The sequence below is a fragment of the Leptosomus discolor genome, chromosome 12 (assembly GCF_034619465.1).
Source record: "Leptosomus discolor isolate bLepDis1 chromosome 12, bLepDis1.hap2, whole genome shotgun sequence".
Classification (NCBI taxonomy): domain Eukaryota; kingdom Metazoa; phylum Chordata; class Aves; order Leptosomiformes; family Leptosomidae; genus Leptosomus; species Leptosomus discolor.
In genome coordinates, this window is record NC_141402.1 from 10,109,209 (window position 1) to 10,126,893 (window position 17,685).

General features: G+C 39.7%; 1 protein-coding gene across 12 annotated transcripts in view; it reads right to left on the minus strand.

Moving 5' to 3' along the window:
• PPP6R3 (protein phosphatase 6 regulatory subunit 3) overlaps positions 1 to 17,685 on the minus strand; it is a 65,577-nt gene that overhangs the window by 23,341 nt on the left and 24,551 nt on the right. For 9 of the 12 annotated variants that reach the window (XM_086472085.1, XM_086472086.1, XM_086472084.1 and 6 more), the window contains exons 2-13: positions 16,636 to 16,868; positions 15,009 to 15,195; positions 13,988 to 14,125; positions 13,398 to 13,463; positions 13,033 to 13,145; positions 12,232 to 12,345; positions 11,396 to 11,525; positions 9,355 to 9,507; positions 7,752 to 7,901; positions 7,163 to 7,227; positions 4,444 to 4,559; positions 3,981 to 4,066 (exon numbers count right to left, since the gene is read on the minus strand). In XM_086472085.1, coding sequence (XP_086328211.1) covers positions 3,981 to 4,066; positions 4,444 to 4,559; positions 7,163 to 7,227; positions 7,752 to 7,901; positions 9,355 to 9,507; positions 11,396 to 11,525; positions 12,232 to 12,345; positions 13,033 to 13,145; positions 13,398 to 13,463; positions 13,988 to 14,125; positions 15,009 to 15,195; positions 16,636 to 16,862 — 1,545 coding nt within the window. In that variant the 5' untranslated portion in view covers positions 16,863 to 16,868. The remainder of the gene's footprint in view (positions 1 to 3,980; positions 4,067 to 4,443; positions 4,560 to 7,162; positions 7,228 to 7,751; positions 7,902 to 9,354; positions 9,508 to 11,395; positions 11,526 to 12,231; positions 12,346 to 13,032; positions 13,146 to 13,397; positions 13,464 to 13,987; positions 14,126 to 15,008; positions 15,196 to 16,635; positions 16,869 to 17,685) is intronic. The other 3 variants (XM_086472094.1, XM_086472093.1, XM_086472092.1) reach the window with 2 other exon arrangements.

Genomic DNA, 17,685 nt, shown 5'->3' on the forward strand with positions numbered 1-17,685 from the left:
GCACAGATTCGCAAGTGAAGTCAGGTGGTTCAGGGATTGTTTCAATTTTTTGAAGAAAATACCAGTCTACACAAAAGGAGGACTGGAACCCATATAAGGCTTCGTACAAGACAGACACTTTCTGTGCCCTCACAAATATCGCAGGACAATGCTACAAGTCAGGACACGTGGGCAACAGAGAAATGAAGAAAGCTGTCACCTGAAGTGTACTGTGCTTTTATGCTTTTTCCTCTGTTAGTATAACACTTTTTTATAAAAAACAATTGGGAGTGCTTTATTCTTTCACATCTACCACCCAGCCCTGCACTGTAATTTGCATACCAGAAGTACCCTGGCTTCAAGCTAGTGAATTAATGACAGAAGCCTGGCCTATCAACACTAAAACTGTCAGTAAGCAGGAAGAATAGCAACATACCTGGGCTTGGTGTACCTGGAGAAGAACTGTTGTATCAAATGATGGACCAAGTCCATCAAAGGTTAGTGCTCAGTGTATGTTTATGAAAATATTCTTGCAGAGGCTGCACACTTCAAGGTAGTTATGGGGCATTCCATACCACAACCTGAGCTGCCCTAGATACCACCCCCCTCACCTGGGCATGTGGACGTAAGCTAATATGCCTACTCCTTCTACAACTGCAACTTGGGTGAAAAGACACCCAAAACCAAGAAAAGTTGTTTATTTAGTTTTAGCTAATACCAACGAGTTAAACCCCCAAAAAACTCGTTGACAAAACAAGTTACTTCTAGTTTTGACAGCTTCTGTATTTGAAGCATAAACCTGAAAGAAGAAATTAGCATTACTGCTAATGCTAATTACTACCCTAATAAATACATGGCAGAATCATGCCAGGGAAGGGAGTGGGAATGACCACTGAAATTCCAGCAAATAATTCTTTACTTATAAAAGCTCCTCACTGTTCAGACCAGTTGCTTTCTAACACTAACACACAGCATGGGCACTTCTTGCAAATTCATTCTAATGTGTGGGATTTTTTTGCCTTATTTCCTCATAATACTGAGAAGGATTTTCCTTAAGAGAAAGGAACTACATGGTGATTTTTAGTGCAGCCATAAACAATCTGTCCTGTAGAGAGTTATTTTTAGGCTTAGGGGAGGTATATTCTCCTCACCCAGTCTTCGAGTACACCTCACCAACATTCAGTATCATGACTAATATTGGAAGGATGCCGTAAAGTGACACATCTGAAGTTATAAAAAGTCTCTTGTACAAACCTAGCATTACAAATTGTATGGTGTTCTTCACTGTACCAGCACCATTAATGCACCTTGTCTAAAAAGAGAATGAACAATTTCTCCACATTTGTTTAATCTTCAGCTAGATAACTGTAAGCAGGTAAGCTTAGTGAGATACTGCCTACCTTCTATCAGGACAACTAGCAGTGGAAAAACAAAAAGAAACTTCCTGTAAAGTCTGTAAAGTGTTTTGGGGAAACTGAGATAGTCCTGCTACATGCTCGCTTCCAAGTCTGCAGTTACTGTTGTTTTAGAAGATGTAACAAGAACTTGCTTGAAAGATAGAAAGCCCTGAAGAAGAAGAAAGAGAATGAAGGGGATAAAGCGACAACAGATTTGCAATCAATACCCCTGATATAAAACAATGGAAAGAATAGTCTCACGACTGCAGCAGCAGTTCATTATGCACAGGACCCCAGGACCACACACCCTGTTCCACTACAGTAAAAGAGCTCTCTTTGTTGAGAACCAAATGACTGAAGCACTGGATGTACTCACAAAATCAGTTTTTTCCCATAGCCTTCACACTGCTAACTTATTTGCATACTTTTAAATAAACTTCACATCATAAGACTATGCACACACATAAAGATCAGATTATCTGAGCTTAGCAAACCCAGCAAGTTGACTGAAGACGATCAAGTAGAACTGTGGTTATGACATCAGGTCAGGAACTGTGTGCTTAACTATTAGATCACCCATGACTAGATTCTGCTCAAAAGCTTGCTTTTGATAGGAAAACTCTGAATCAAGTAACGCAAGGCCAATCCACAGAAAATTAAGAGAGGTGTGCTTAAGATCTTGCTCTGGGGACACTGAAAATCTGCACTTTAGATCAGGTATATAATTTTTCACGTACAAACATTAATTCTTGTAAGTTGCTGTTTTAACCCAGGATGTTTTATAAACTTACAGATGAGCTCAAACACTCAGACATACCAAACTGCCCAGGTTTACAGACGGAGAGGACAAGTCTATGAAGATCAAAGCATGGATCAAAAGCATGGATATTAGGGGACAGTATGGGAAGAAATACTGTGGGGCTGTGCTTTCACCCATACAATAATGGTAACTTAAACCTGACTCAGTAAAACAACAAGCTGAGTTTTCTATGAGATGTGTCTTTTAAAATCTCCTAAATCATGCTGCACTGTCTGTTATCGTTTATTACTGCTTGTTTGAGCCAGCAGTGTGCGCTTGCAGCCCAAAGGAGTATTCTGGGCTGCATCAAGAGAAGTGTGGCCAGCAGGTGGAGGGAGCTGATCCTGCTCCTCTACTGTGCCCTCGTGAGACCCCACCTGGAGTGCTGCCTCCAGCTCTGGAGCCCCCAGCACAATACAGACATGGAGCTGCTGGAGCGAGTCCAGAGGAGGGCTACCAAGATGGGCAGAGGGTTGGAACACCTTTCCTGTGTGGGCAGGCTGAGAGAGCTGGGCTTGTTCAGCCTGGGAAAGAGAAGGCTCCGGGGAGACCTTATAGCAGCCTTACAGCACGTGAAGAGGGCCTACAAGAAGGCTGGGGAGGGACTTTTCCCAAGGGCCTGCAGTGACAGGACGAGGGCTAATGGTGGGAAGCTGGGAGAGGGCAGGCTCAGACTAGATGCAAGGAAGAAGTTCTTCACCCTGAGGTGGTGAGACACTGGCACAGGTTGCCTGAGGAAGCTGTGGCTGCTCCACCCCTGGCAGTGCTCAAGGCCAGGCTGGATGAAGCCTTGAGCAACCTGGTCTGGTGGGAGGTGTCCCTGCCATGGCAGGGGGTTGGAACAGGTGAACTTTGAGGCCCCTTCCAACCCAAACCATTCTGTGGTTCTGTGACTATCTTTGAACTAAATGCTAATCCAAGGCTCATGAGAATTGATTACACAAGCAGTAACAAATCCTGTAACTTTATAAATTCACAGACATGGTATTTTTCAGTGGCATTTTAGATACAAGAATTTGTTTTAATGCTTCTTATTTCTATTCAACTGAATATTGATAGGTTGATGTTTTAAATGAGTTTTACTGTTGTTAAATCAAGTATGGCCAAGTAAATGATTACATATCTAAAGAGCTAATTACAGTGTTATTAATTACAAATCAGCTTAAAATTCTGCCTCCTTAGATGACTCTTCTTTTGGCTTTGACCAAGAAGCAGTTTCTAACGAGAGGAAAATACCATTATTCTCCAAGCTCATGGAAAAAATACCACCCACGCATCATTTGGTCCTGTCCACAAGTTGCAGTTTCAGATTAATTTTCTATTACTTCTGTTGCCACACTCATCATGTTAGCATTACGTTCCAGTTACTATAATATGTTGAAATAGCAAACTTAATAATCTATTAGGCATATAGCCCAATTAATATAGAACCAGGACAAGTTAACGAAGCCACATGCAGAGCACTGCATTCCTCAAGAAGTCAGGTATATTAAAATTCAATATTTTGTCTGCTCACACTGGCAACAGCCTCTGCTTAATACTCTCCTACTGATTACTCTCACAAACTCTTAAGTCTAACATGTTACACAAAGCGTCTTCACACTGCTACTTAAATTTAGTTTTCTGAAAGCGTAATGACTTCTGCTGTGCACAGAAGAAATACAACAGGCACCCAACAGAAGTAGGCAAAGTTACTTGACTTAAGGAAGGTCAGCAGCACGGAATACCGGTTGTGCTACTGACAAAAAAACCCTGGGGCCCAAGTGAATAGCAGCAATTTTAGTACCTCCCCCAGCACTACTCACCAGGTCCACTGTATTCCTCTTGTTAGTTTCTCCTAAAGAGCTTGTGCAAAATGTCTCCCATCGCTCTCTGACCTCCTCTGGAAGCTCTAGCGTAAGAAACAGGAAAAAAACCCCAATTTGATACCACTGACAATGGAGCATCACTTACTTTTTAATTGTTCTCTTCTGCTCTACCAGAAATACTGCAAAGAACATATACATCCTCCTAAATAAGGATTGCTCCATCTAGCAAACAAGTCCAAACTAAGCAGGTCAGTATCTCTTTGCATTTACTTCAGACAGCTTTGATACTCTTTGGAAGAAAGACTTAAGCACATGTTTAAGGAAGGCTGGTTTTAAATTGAACACATCAGAAATATTTTCTTCTTTCATCTAACAGCTGTCTTTTAACTTAAGTTTGATTAATTTCCTCAACATTTGATAATGAAAGCCATGAAGACAAGCTTAAGACCATTAACATTACCTTTAATGAGCTGTTGGACTAGTGTACTGTTTGGCCCCTTGTCTGTACTATGCACGATACAGTTTGCTATCCTTGTCAGATGACCCATATAGCCATGCCGTCTTCCTCCTTCAGCTCTGTAAAAGACAAAAGGAATTCAACTGGCCAACTCTGAGTAACTGTGCTGTTATATTTTTTTATAAACATTATATTAATATATTAACATATTTTGTTATAAAACACTACCAGAGTCAAGAAGTTACACAAGACAAACAGTGTAGGGGTTCTTAAGCAGAAACATTGTGTCCTAAAACCAGAAGTTCACAAAAATACTCAAGAATTTAAGATACCAACTGGTTTGACTACACTCAGCCAATTTAGAAGACTTAACAAGCATTTAAACTACCAAGAAGGAAGTGCAGGGTATCTGAACAGATTCTGCTTTCACATTTATGTCTGCGTAGAAAGAAAAATGTACGGTAGTATCAAGATAACAAAATTAACAACAGATCCACAGTTTTTAGGAAACTTCTGTTGCTGAGAGTATTTTTCAAAACCCCAATACATTGAATATTCTCTCAGGGCTTTGAGTCCATGATCAAAGAAAAACCTCTGAAATTCTAAGTGTGCTCCAGTACTGCAGTTTCTTAACAGTATATTTAGCATACAGAGCTGGAATGGTATGATCAACTGAGATTCAAGTTAGGATCATTGCTTTCTTTAAGTTCAGGAACAACATTTAAGTGCATTCCAAAGGCACAATTATAAGGCAGTTCAAAGACTGCCTTACACAAACTGCAGAACTGCTTTGTAGAAACAGGAACTACCAGTTTAAGAGTGCTTTGAGTAGCTGTGATCAGCCGGAACCATTCCAGATCTGACCAAAGAGCTAAAGTGAGAGCTCCAGCTTTGACTTGAGCTTCCAGCATTTAGCTGCAAGCTTACCAGATGTTTGCCGAGTCAGCTTTCTAAGGTTTTGTGCTTTTTAAACGATAAATCAAGAAAGACCCACTCAACTGGATAGACAAATCTCCCATGAACGTGACTGAAGTCTTTGTAAAGAGACAGCAGTTCAGGAAGTAGCTTACGTTACGCAAACACAAATCACATGACTTGGTTTTCTACCGTCATCATCTAGCACATGAGGTAACAGAAATTATGTTATGTCAATGCAAGACGTCATGAATGAAGCAGTATCATGCTGTTCACAGGAACCTGAGAGCTTCCTGCCTTATTTCCTCGACTGCTCAGGCAATAAGTGCATTCAAGACAGGCAACACAAGATGATGGCAAAGGTTCCCATTTCCAATAGACGATACGCCATAACAAGCGCTCGTGTTTGTCAGAGTGGATGGACTGGTCATTGCCTAGCCAAAAAGTCTAGAATACGACTGCGTCTTCTTTCAGCAAATGCTTATTAATCCAGTGAATCAAACAGCTTTTTACTGTGTCAGATGTCAGATTTTTATCAACAGAAAGCAGTCACCCTCCAGCTTCTAGAGCTGCTCAAAGTAACACTGACAGAATACAAAAACATAAAAAAAAATAATTTCCTGAAGCAGCTAAACTAAAAATACCTTAAAGACTTATCTTTGATATCTGGAGTCATACCTGTACAAAATTGGATAAAGGGTAAATTACTTCCACAGTCTGCTCGTTTCTCGAAAATAAAAATCAATTCTTTCCAGATAAAAGCACAATCTGAGGTTTACAACAGTATTTTCCACAGCAGTATTTGCAAACATGAGACTATAAATATTTCATTTATCCATATGGTAAGCACTGGATCAAGTACATTCTTAGCCAACCAAAGAATAGTTTTAGGTCGGATCTATGGATATAACTTTCCATACTTCTCTCCTGTAAGTGTCTAATTGCTGACAAAGTTGGCAGTGCTCTATAGTCTCAGGAGAAAACGATACAAAATAGAAGACATTTGGGAAAGCGTATCTTCTACGGCTAAATTAAGTCATATTCCCTTTCTTTGTACCACCCTCTTTACCTACTTCAACACCCTTATTTTCAGGTCAGTTACATTAGCCATATATTTACCATCTGATTCACATCAAATAGAGGCATATTTTGGGAGGTAGAAACATCTCAAATACATCAGCAAACCAGCAACACTACCTCAGTCAGCTAATGCAGTATTTTGACAAGTTAGAGATAACATTTACTGTTCAGTATCTCCAGAGCCAAACTTAAAGAGCCTTCAGAGAGCTGTTTTAACACCTCGGGTGAAGACTGAGGGGCTTTTTCTCCTGCTATGAACACAGTTTCAGACAACGTTTGCTATTTGAAACTTCCATCCTTCCACAAACACATGCTTTTAGAAGGCATTCAGTTGCTGAGGACTTGGCTTTTACTTCGGAATCCACTGCTCCCCAATATGTAATATGCTTTGATGTGTTTACAAATAATTTTCAACTGTTTTCTGGAAAAAGTATTTCCTGTCCTCTCAAAACTCACAGTATGTTTCTGTACTTGAAGACAGGTAGACTTTAAGGATCACAGGAATAACTTTACATGGCAAAATGACAAGCTATTGTATTCTCAAATGGTCACGGGAAAAAGCACTAGAATGCTACCAAAAAGTAGTATGAGAGAAAGCTTTAATCCAAACATTAACATACACGTGTTTCTAGAACTGGCCAGATCAGTTATGAATTGGCCACACATTCATTTTGCAATTCAAGTCTTATGCAGACAGCTGCGGGGAATGAGAAAAGTGGTTACTCACTGTTTCTTCTCATTCATCTCCCATGCTTCAAGTATTCGTTCTATTAATTGGCACTTAAGGAAGAGCTATCAAAAAAGCAAAACATGCTTAGTAGCCATAAAGAACACTATTAATCATTTTACAGTCGATTTTAACACATGCTGAAGTCTTACAAGACAACTAATTTCAGGTTCATGATAAATACTTTTATTAAAGGGTTTAAAGTTCAGAAGCAGCAAGTAGATGCCAACAAGAAACTTAAAAGCTAAACCTACACTAATTCTACTGCTCATTACAGCTGCTGACTTGCGGTAGCATAAAGCTATTGAAATAGCAGTTTTAATTCTTAAAAATAAGAGGAACTTCAAGGAAAACAAATACTTGCCAGCTCTGCACACATGCTCACCTTGGGGCAGTAAAAATCTACTCTCTGGCACTTTCAGGTTTAACACCCTGAACTGACATTTTAAGAAAAAAAAAAAAAATGGAGAAATACTCCTGTTCATTCTATACATGAAGTAAAATTGGGGTATATTTTATGTAAGAGTAACTGTTACAATAGCCTAGAGACAGGAAAATTGAAGATATTCCCAAGAAAAAGACAACATACATGTTTCAGTAAGAGATTGTCCCCAGTGGAATCCTGATCTGTAATTGTGCCGTTTTCTGTGCTCTCAAGAGGACTTGCAAGAATCAATGCAACACAGATTTCTACTTGAGTATGCAAAAAGTTATTCCACGTATACTTAAAAAACATATCCTGAAAAACAAATTCAACAAGATTTACACAGACCAAAGTCTTTTCACTGATCATAACCACCATAATCCATCATCTCATCCCAGACAGTCATCTGAATGACTACACTGGAACAAATTCCTCAAGTTTTACAGTAAGTATTATTGTGCAAGAGAAAATTTTTGACCTACAAAAGTTAATCCTTGTGCTTGTTATTATCTGAACACAAGGACTATCATACAGAACAAAGACTCAACTGTAACTGCATTTATCCCAGGGGTAACCAACAACGCACTTTCAGAGAACAAAGACAGGGAGGAATGACACTCCCCACTTGCATTCCTTCTGCTAGCTGCAGCCCAGAGAGCCCCAGAGTCAAGAGTTATTTATGACCTTAGCAGCCCATACTGGGTTTCTCTTTTGAGTTCACTTAACCTTCTAGCATCTACAGTATTGGGTATAACATGCTCCTCACTTCAGTGAAGCTCCTTACAAAATCCTATCTACCTGTTTTGAAGCTGTCATCTACTAATTTTATTCTTCTATTCCAGAAAGCTACCTCAGGCAATCTATATGCAGTTTAAGGTGATTAAAATGCCTTACACAAGACACAGACAAATACTGAGGTTGAGATACAATAGTGTTCATTTAGTCATGTTCCTGGTTCTCCACGTTTTTCCTCTTAAACATAGGAACAATTTTTTTTTCAAGCTTTACGTCCAGTTATTTTAGACTGCTTCTCACCGCAAAACTAAAAAGCTTGCTGTCACTGGCAAGATGAAATGGTTATGAAATAGTGATTGGAACAGTATTAAACAGTATAAGTCTCATTCAAAATACAGCTAAAAATTTCCAAGTTTCCTTCAGTCCTCCTAAACTAATGACATCGTCCCATAAAGATATGCTACTGGAACTAGACAGTTACTTGTCCTAACAGTCAAGTCCGCACAGTAAAGCATGTGCTCTTCCAGCAAACAGCACAAAGCACTAAGAAGTTTTTATGGCTATAATTACTTCTTTCCCCCCTCTCCTTACGTAAAGTCTGTAATAGAAAAGCATGCACAAACCTCACAGAACTTAATTTACAAAGTAATCTTAGAAGAACATGCAAGCATTGACAGCATGTACATTCCCTTAGACAATGCATCTAGGAAAAACGTCAGTTGGGTGCAGCCAGCTGTTTGTATTTAAGTTAGCCCCTGTCTGCAAACCCAAGCTGTGCAGAGAAACTGAGGTGAAGACATTACAGCCATAGCTGTGTTCAAGTGATCAGAGGAAAATGTTGACTTCAGACAGATGAGTTTAACAGTAAAATCAGATATTAAAAGTTCTTCAATGATGCAACAGAAGCCACAACACAAACAGGCTGAAAAGTTAGGCCAGAAAATATACTACAAATTATCCGCAGTCACAGAAAAGTCAGGCAAGGTCTTAACAGCAATCCATAAAAATAAAGGAGGTAGCATAAAGTTCTTACCAGTATTACTCCTATGCTGTTAAGCTCTATAAGCTCCTGATTCACACTGCTTGTATTTGCCTGTAAAAGGCTAGATATTAATCTAATCACATTTAAACGTGTGTTTCCCACAGGTGGATCCAATACACCCCAGGTTGTCTTCATGACACTTTTCTGAAAAGAAAAATGTACATACACAAACCCCATTAAAGTATCTCTGAAAAACCAGCTCATCGTTACTATAAGCACTACTCTGTCATTGTGCAAAAATACATACATCAGTCCTTGAACAACACAGTCTTAGCTTCACACTGCAAAAAAGCTATTTTTAGGTCTGAACACTATAGTTTAACTCCACAGACAGGAAGCACTAAAACCAGTCACATGAAGCAAATGATATTGCAAAAATTGATTGTTAACTACTGGATCTCAAAGCAGATGTGTTCTACTGAACCTTGAAAGGAGTTAGGAGCTACTTCCTAGGAAATGCTTCTCACTGGTTAATCCATGTACAGCTGTAGTCTACCACACACACAGAACAGCTAGGAGGACAGTATAATATAAATACATTATAATGCCTCAATCACCCTAACTTCTCATACTTGAAAACAATTTCATTAAGCAACAAGCTTCTCTGGTGTCTTATTCTAATGTTACATATGAAACAAGCTCTACCTGTCGCCTTTGAAGGAGTTACCTCCAACACAGCCAGAATCTCTTTCCATGCACTAATGGGTCCTTGTATTACAAGCAGAAGCTTCATGGTTCTTACACTGAAATTCTAGCTGGTTAACAAACCAGAACTGTTGTCATATAACTTAGTGCCAGTCAATAAGAAAAATCTGGTGTTAGCTACCGTAAGAGCTAAAATTCTATTAGCAAACAGGCAATGAGCAGGAGAATTCACAATGACAACGTCTGTCTACCTTAAGGCACACTCACATTTCAACAAGGAGACAACTGCTGCCTTCTGTAACACTGGATGTCACTTTTACCTGACCAGCACCACCCTTGCGTCAGAAAAAAAGACGACCAACATCCCACTAGTTCATTTAGTCTATTCCTGATGCAAGGCAAAAAACCCACCTCAGGATCTCATTAAACTAGTGCTCAAAATGAGTAACAGATTCGGTAACTTCCATAGACGACTTACTCAAATGCTAAGTATGTCCAACCATCAGAAATACTCAAGGACCTTACGTGACCCTGCTTTTACTGTAATAGAGACCTGTACCTTGCCATGTTGTTGCAATAAAGGTAAGATGGCTTCTTTGCATTTTACTACCTCTGCTGCATTTGCAGATCTTGAGGGCTCATCTTCCCCAGGCTAAAATAAAGTTTAACACTACCTCGACCCCCTCATCTGTTATTTTATATACCTCTGGTCTTTATTTTCGCTTTGGCCCACAGGTCCTTCCCTCCTATGAACTGTGGCACCCAGTTCAGGGTGCAGCACTCCAGCTGAAATTCTGACAGTGAAAGTTGGAGTGGAAAACCAGAAATAGGTAAAGCCCCTATTTATACATCTCGTATTTATCTTTTGCAACAGCATGACATACATAAGTTGCTTAAATCAGTTAAAAATCCCAAAGAATTTAACATGCCTAGAGTCCAGGGTGCATGCTGTGCAGCTGCTCTACTTGGGTCCTGGCCACGCCTAGAGGAACGATGCAGGCCTCAGGAGGGCCATGCCGAAGTTCCGAACAACTGAGAAATCCAGTCTGTGTTTCCCACCCAGACAGGATCTCCGGGCAGAAATCAGGACCCACCTTGACAATATATAGCAAATCTCTTTTCATTGCTTTCAGAAAGAAGTAATTGCTTCAAGACTATTCTGCCAACTAAAGTTTAAGTTGGAAAAGCATATCAATTAGCACAACACATTGGCTCAGGGACAACAATAATGAACAGCAAAAGCTCATAGCAGGCTGGGAAGGAGCCTGGGCACTTGCCCAGAAGATGTCAAATTGGGTTTTGTTTGTTGTTATAAGCTGCCTAAAATAGCGTCACACAGTGACAGTCTTAAATTTCAGTTGATGTGGTAACACAAGGTTTCGCTTACTTTTGGAGGCTCAAGTAGGAGTTCATGGAAGGATGAAAGCCGTGCTTTTATGGCTTCTAAAACACTTTTATTGACGGAGTATGTTGAATTGCTCAAACCTGGAGGACAGACCTCTATATGGCCTTCAAATCTAAAACACACAAGCAAAATCTGATAATTAGTATCAAAGCTAGCTGCAAAACATCTTTAAGGTAGGCTTTTGAGGGTGTAATGGTTCTGAAGGCATGTGAAAATAATGAAGGGGCAAGTAAAAACATAAGGTTACAAATACAAATTGTGAAGTACTGGTTGAACAAGATTTTTCAGAACACTAGCCCTAGTATTTTTAGGTTTCTAGTGTCTGAATTCTCCAATATGGTTTTGAGATAAACATTACACCTGTTTTATTTCCTCTTTTGAGGCAGATAAAGAGCTTCACTCATCTATCCTGAACAACATAAACGAGTTGAAGGTACCACAGAGATAACTGTTCAGCACTTTGAGAAAGTGAAGTTGTAATAAAATTCCAAATAACTTTTTAAAAAAGTCAATATCCACTCACTGCACCGTGCATATTTACTCTACTCCCTGTATGCAGAAACAAATTGATGAAATGTAATTAGTCTGATCTGTCAAGTGGCACTTCAACTGGCTTCTAGAAAAAAAATGCAGAAAGATATGTCCTTTGGTGAAAGTGTAGTAATGCCAACCGCAATCGCTTGGTTTGTGAATCTTTTACTTCTTCAGCTACAATAGGCCGCAAAAATGGTTCAAGTACATGAAAAACACTTGCTGTTGCTGAGCAGTAGTTTAGTTAAATCATGCAGGCATAATTTAAGCAAAATAAGAACACTTACGTCTGTCGCCTTGTCTCAAGTAAGGTCAATAGTATTTGGATTGCACTGACTATTGCAGATTCATTTTTTTCTTTATGAAAAATATTAGACAGCAGCTGCTCTATGATTTCTTGTCTGAAAAGAAAAGCATTGGCATCAGATGTAACACCGCTTCAGTATACAGCTGTTAACAGAAGTAGCTGCCATCTGGCCACATAAAATTAACAAGGGGATAATGCAAAGCCGACCCATAGCTACTTCAAGCTAGCAGGTACCACTAGGGCAATCACTCCCAGCCTCAGTGCCCCAACCATACTTTTGTGTTCCTTCCATTGATCCATTTTTTTTGTCTGACAGCCAACACTACAGAAATGGAGTTCAGAAACCTCATTCAGCTTGCCATCACGGCCACATAAACCTAAACCTATAACCAGCACAGGGAAGAAGGGAACCCAGGAGAATCTTCTCTGGCAGAAACACACACTTCGATTAACTTAAACCAAGTAACAGATCCGAGTAACAGATCAAAGCCAAAGTCTCCCATGAGTACTCTGCACAGTAGCAAGCTGACCTCCACACGCCTGATCTCACTAACTTTGGCAGCTTAGGCAATATTTTAATGAGTCAAACCGCTCCCCAAGATGTCCTCCAGGCAGGCTCTGCTCACTTGCCTAGTTAAATTACACAGACAGATGACGAGAAGCCAAGAACATTCTCCTGAAAAGTGGTGCTTGCCATTTCTAAAGGTTATCAAGGTCAAGAGTTAAAAACTATGCTTTTATGATCTGAAAATAAAATCAGAACTTCAGCAAACCAACTTACTTCTCTAGACTTGCAAGCAGTGGATCTGGTTCTGAACTGTTCTGTACTTGTAGCATCTGGTCTCTGCTTAGACGAATAATCTCACAGAGCGACTGTGACGCATTTGAATGCCTCTGGAACAGAAAATACAGCTTTTCACTATCACAGTAATAACATGCCAGACTGTCATTCTTCAGTTGAAGGGGTGGGGGGGAAGCAAGGGGGAAGGAGAACACACACTCTCTCTCAAATGACCACACTTAAATACCAAAATCAGCTTACTGAAAAATGCAACCAGAAAACAGTAAAAACAGACATTCTAACACAATGTTGTACAGCAAGTTGCTGAACAGATCGACCAAGAAGAGTGTCAGACCAGTACTTACGTCTTCATCTTGAGACGGATGTACAATTTCCACAAGCCGCTGGATAATCCTCTCCTCATTTAACCACTGTAAAAGGGTTTGTGGGTGTTAGAACGTCATCCAAGTGAATGAATTAAATGAATTAAAATTAATGAAATTAAAAGTACTAGTTTGGCAATTGCCACAAGTCATAGTGTCGGTATTTCTAAACAAGGACTAACAATACTTCAGAAAAAAGGAAAAAGGTAAAACTGGTGCTTCTGAGCAAAGGTAAAAAAGAAAGCCTCAGGTATAATCTTTAAATAAACTTTCTGATACCAAAAAGTGTTCAGTAAGGTCCAAAACATTCCAAACACTGCTTCTTACAGTTGTAAGTTAGATATTAAAGACCAGGGAAAGAGACCAGCCACTCGGGTTCTAAATCGTCCCGATCAGAGCTGCAGCTCCAAACAAAGGGAAAAAAAAAAAAAAAAAAGACAAAACACCCCACAACAAATCCACACATCTAAATTCAGCACATTTTAGAAATAAACTTAGTAAAAGCAGCAGAAGATAAGCCATCTTACAGGTCACACGTCAGCCAAAAAAATCATTTGAGATATTTAACTTACATTTAACACTTCTTGCCGGGGCTGTGGAGGTTCTATGCAAGTCAGTAGCCTGAGCAACAAGTCCATGATAGCAGAGGTCCCTATGTGCTTAATAACGAGGTCTACAAAATCGTGTTTCCTCTTTAAAAAATCCACAATCTAGAGATGAAAAAGAAGCAAGCTTACATTGGCTTATCTGTATTTTACACGGTAAATTATACCAACCAGTTTTAGTCTCTCTCTCCTACCAAATGGAGAAAAACACCCAAGAACTCAAACAGTTTTTCCACTTAAAAGCTTGCAGTACAAGGCAAGGTAAGATAATACACATGTACAGAGTAGCAGAAGTGGCCCAGGACAGATCCATACCACATGCAGTGTGTCTTGGGCCTCCTCTCAAGGCCAACTTGCTGACCATAAGCTACTTATCTGACACACAGTCAGCTTTCCTTTTAGATATGAATTACTCAACAGAGCTTGACACAGCAAAACCTTAACATAACACAAACAACTACAGAACTCGCCAAATTAAAGATACAGAACAGAGTCACAAACTTAATTTGCTCAGGTACAAGCATCGGTCATTGCAGCCATCTGTAGCACGGGGACACAGGAACACAGGCCACCAACATTCTGAACAGGGACTCCAAATCTCTCTCGCCTTGTTCTGTAACAATTCTTCACACCAAACTGGACCCACGCTCACTGATTCCGTTCAATTAACTTTACCTCTAATAGCAATTAATGCAAATACCACCACGTAAAATACCAAGCTAAGCTAAGCCAAAAGGTAAGCACTCACACACCGAGTGCACAAATAGCTCGGGAAAATCTGAATCAAATACATTTTTCTCATCCAGATGTATTTTTTTAATCCTGTGCATACCTTAAAAAGAGTTAGTGTCTTCAGCTAGTATGGAAGTTGAATGCTCTGCTCTGCCTCCACTGCTACCCCTCAAATGTGTGGTCTTAAAGCAGCATTGCCAAATACCTCAACTTTATTAGAGCACTTGTTAAAATTGGAGACCTTGTAAATATTCACCTGTTCTGGTTTTCTGCTTATAAGAATACTTAGCACCTTGCTGAAGAAACTGGCCAGTAAAGGGTTGAGAGGAGACTCATTGAAGAGGAAGCTGTACAGTTTCATAAGTAAGGATTCTTCTTCTCCCAGCCTATCGTTGATCTGCGAGACATCTGATGTAAGCAGCTCACACGATATGTTTGGATATCTGGGGAAAAGGAAAAAAAATTATCCCTAACTCCTATGTCAAAGCTGTCATACTTCAGCTCTGAACTCAGAACCTGGCAAGGCTTCTGACCAAGTTTCCAAGCAGGGTTGGCCTGCACTAATTAAAGCACCAAACCACCACAAGGTAACATAACTGCAGATTCAGACTACAAGCTCTGTTCTTTCACGCCAGAAACAGATTACTCTGTTCTTCAGCAGCCATGGCACAACACTAGGGAAGCAGCAAGAGGAAAGGACAAGTTTTTCTTTTAAGATCTATTGTTAAATCTGTCTGTTCAAGTACTGATCTCTCATTTCAGAAGCCACTTTTTTTGAAGGGGAAAAAGTTAGTTACAAGAAGTTAAGCAGGCTGATAGTACTGGATCAATACTGGAGAGGGAGCAGTGTTTGCCCCTTCCCAATAAAAACAGGGATTATATTAAAAAGGTCCAAAATAGCTTCAGGAGATATCTACCTATCTCAATTATGCAGAAATTCAGTAAATTAGTCAAAAGTCTGACAAAGCCTGCAAAACTAGCTAGTAACTGCTTCATGACACAGAGTCAGAAGTACTGCTCAGAACACTGAGTAACTAAACTAACAGGCCATCAAGACCAGTAATCTCCTGTAACTGACAGCACTATCGCCCACTCACACAAAGGTAATTTTGACAGCATCGGCAGCTTAAGGTATTTAAGGGAAACATGCTTCAATTGTAAACTCTACTAGCAACACTTACAGGAGTCTTGGTTTACCAGAAATGGTGAAGTACTGCAACTAGGAGTGTAGCTTATTTCACTTTTTTTTTTACATACTGTTTAAAGAAAAAAAAAAAAGGCAGCTTTCTGTATAGACAACTCTAAAATAGGCCAAAAAAGGTCAGAGTGCCTCCATACAAATTGCTAGGCTGACTTGAGTCTGAATCTTCTCAGCAAGCTAGCTGAAGTCATGGCCATACGCAGTTCTTACAGTTCTAGCTCTGCAAAGGAAAGCACTAGCAATTAGATGTTAAGTGCATTCCTCCAAGGAGGGCTACAGACCTTCTAATAAGCATCTTCAAAATACCTTGGCAATCCTCAATAAGTCAAAGCTAAGCAATTAACTGCATTACCCAAACAGGGTTTTTCATTCAACTATTTTCTTAATAATGACAACTAAGAAATTCTTCACGTGAGTTCTGGTTTTTTTAAGCCTCCTTTGGACAGAAAATTGTTTTGGAACCATTGGTGGATAAGAGGCTTCTATTTGAAAAATATGCAAATATTAGCATGATTTATTTTAAAGTTCTACAAAGCCCCTTGAAAACAAACTTACTCTAAAGATACCAGTACTGTACTACACACCAGCACGCAGGGATTCAAAACACACTATCAAATTAACTGCAGTAAGTTACCCCTCTTTCCACCTGCCCAAGTCTTCCCCACCCCAAAAATTTTCCTACTTATATCGAATTTTTTCATCCATGTCTTGAGGTGGCTCTTCAATAATAAATGAAACCAAGTCTTCCAAACATTCTGACTTCATCAGAAACTCTATAAGTTTGCGATTCTGAGCCTTGCACTCTTGCAGAACATCCTCTTCATCCATCAATTCCTTCAGCGTTACATCTTCTCTCTCTAGAAGTGTATCTATGTGGGATGACGAATGGAGATCAAATTTCCAAAACATGCTGGTCTGGATAAGAAGAACAGACACAAATCAGTAAGTTTACAAATCTACTTAAGCACTATTTGTAGTAACACTTCATAGTAGTATTTCATAGCTTCTAACACCAAAAGGTACCTGCATGCACAGAAACTTTCTAGAACTTAAGTGAGACAATGACAGTAGATGCTGACAATCGAAGCTACAAGATCAGGCTCAATAAAGATGACCGAACAGTCCACAGAAATTTTTGTACCTTTAGCAACAGCCAATATTCTAACGTCTAACGAGAAAGTTAGCCACCTCCAGAGCTTTACTTACACGAAAGTAACATGCTAATCTGCATTAAAGAAAAAAGGATCACTTTGGTTTTCAATCTCTTGAATTAGCTCTTCCCAACCTTTTTTTTTAATCTATGCACTACGTCTCAGACTCAGAACAACTTGCTTAACAATTAATAGAGCTGGGAGAAGATAAAATGGGCGCTGCATAAATGCACTAAAGTACCACACCTACCATTGAAGAAAATGCCTATAAAGGTGAAGAAACTACAGTAATTTTAACTTGCAGGCAGCACACGTCAAAGTGCTGGAGCTAACTTCAACACAGGACCTACTCTCTCACTGCACCTCCCTCCACAAACCTAGACACAGGAGAAAGAACAAGGGGCAATAAAATATCTCATGCAAACATGTGACAGAGCAGTGGCCCCAACCACTGAAACATCGTCAGAGGCCGCAACAGAAATGTGTTAGGATGGGCAACTTCACCTTTCCTCAGACAATGCTTTGGCACCACCACAGTAATTCTGTTGCTCTAAGACCCCTTGCTAGCAGCTGCTACTGAG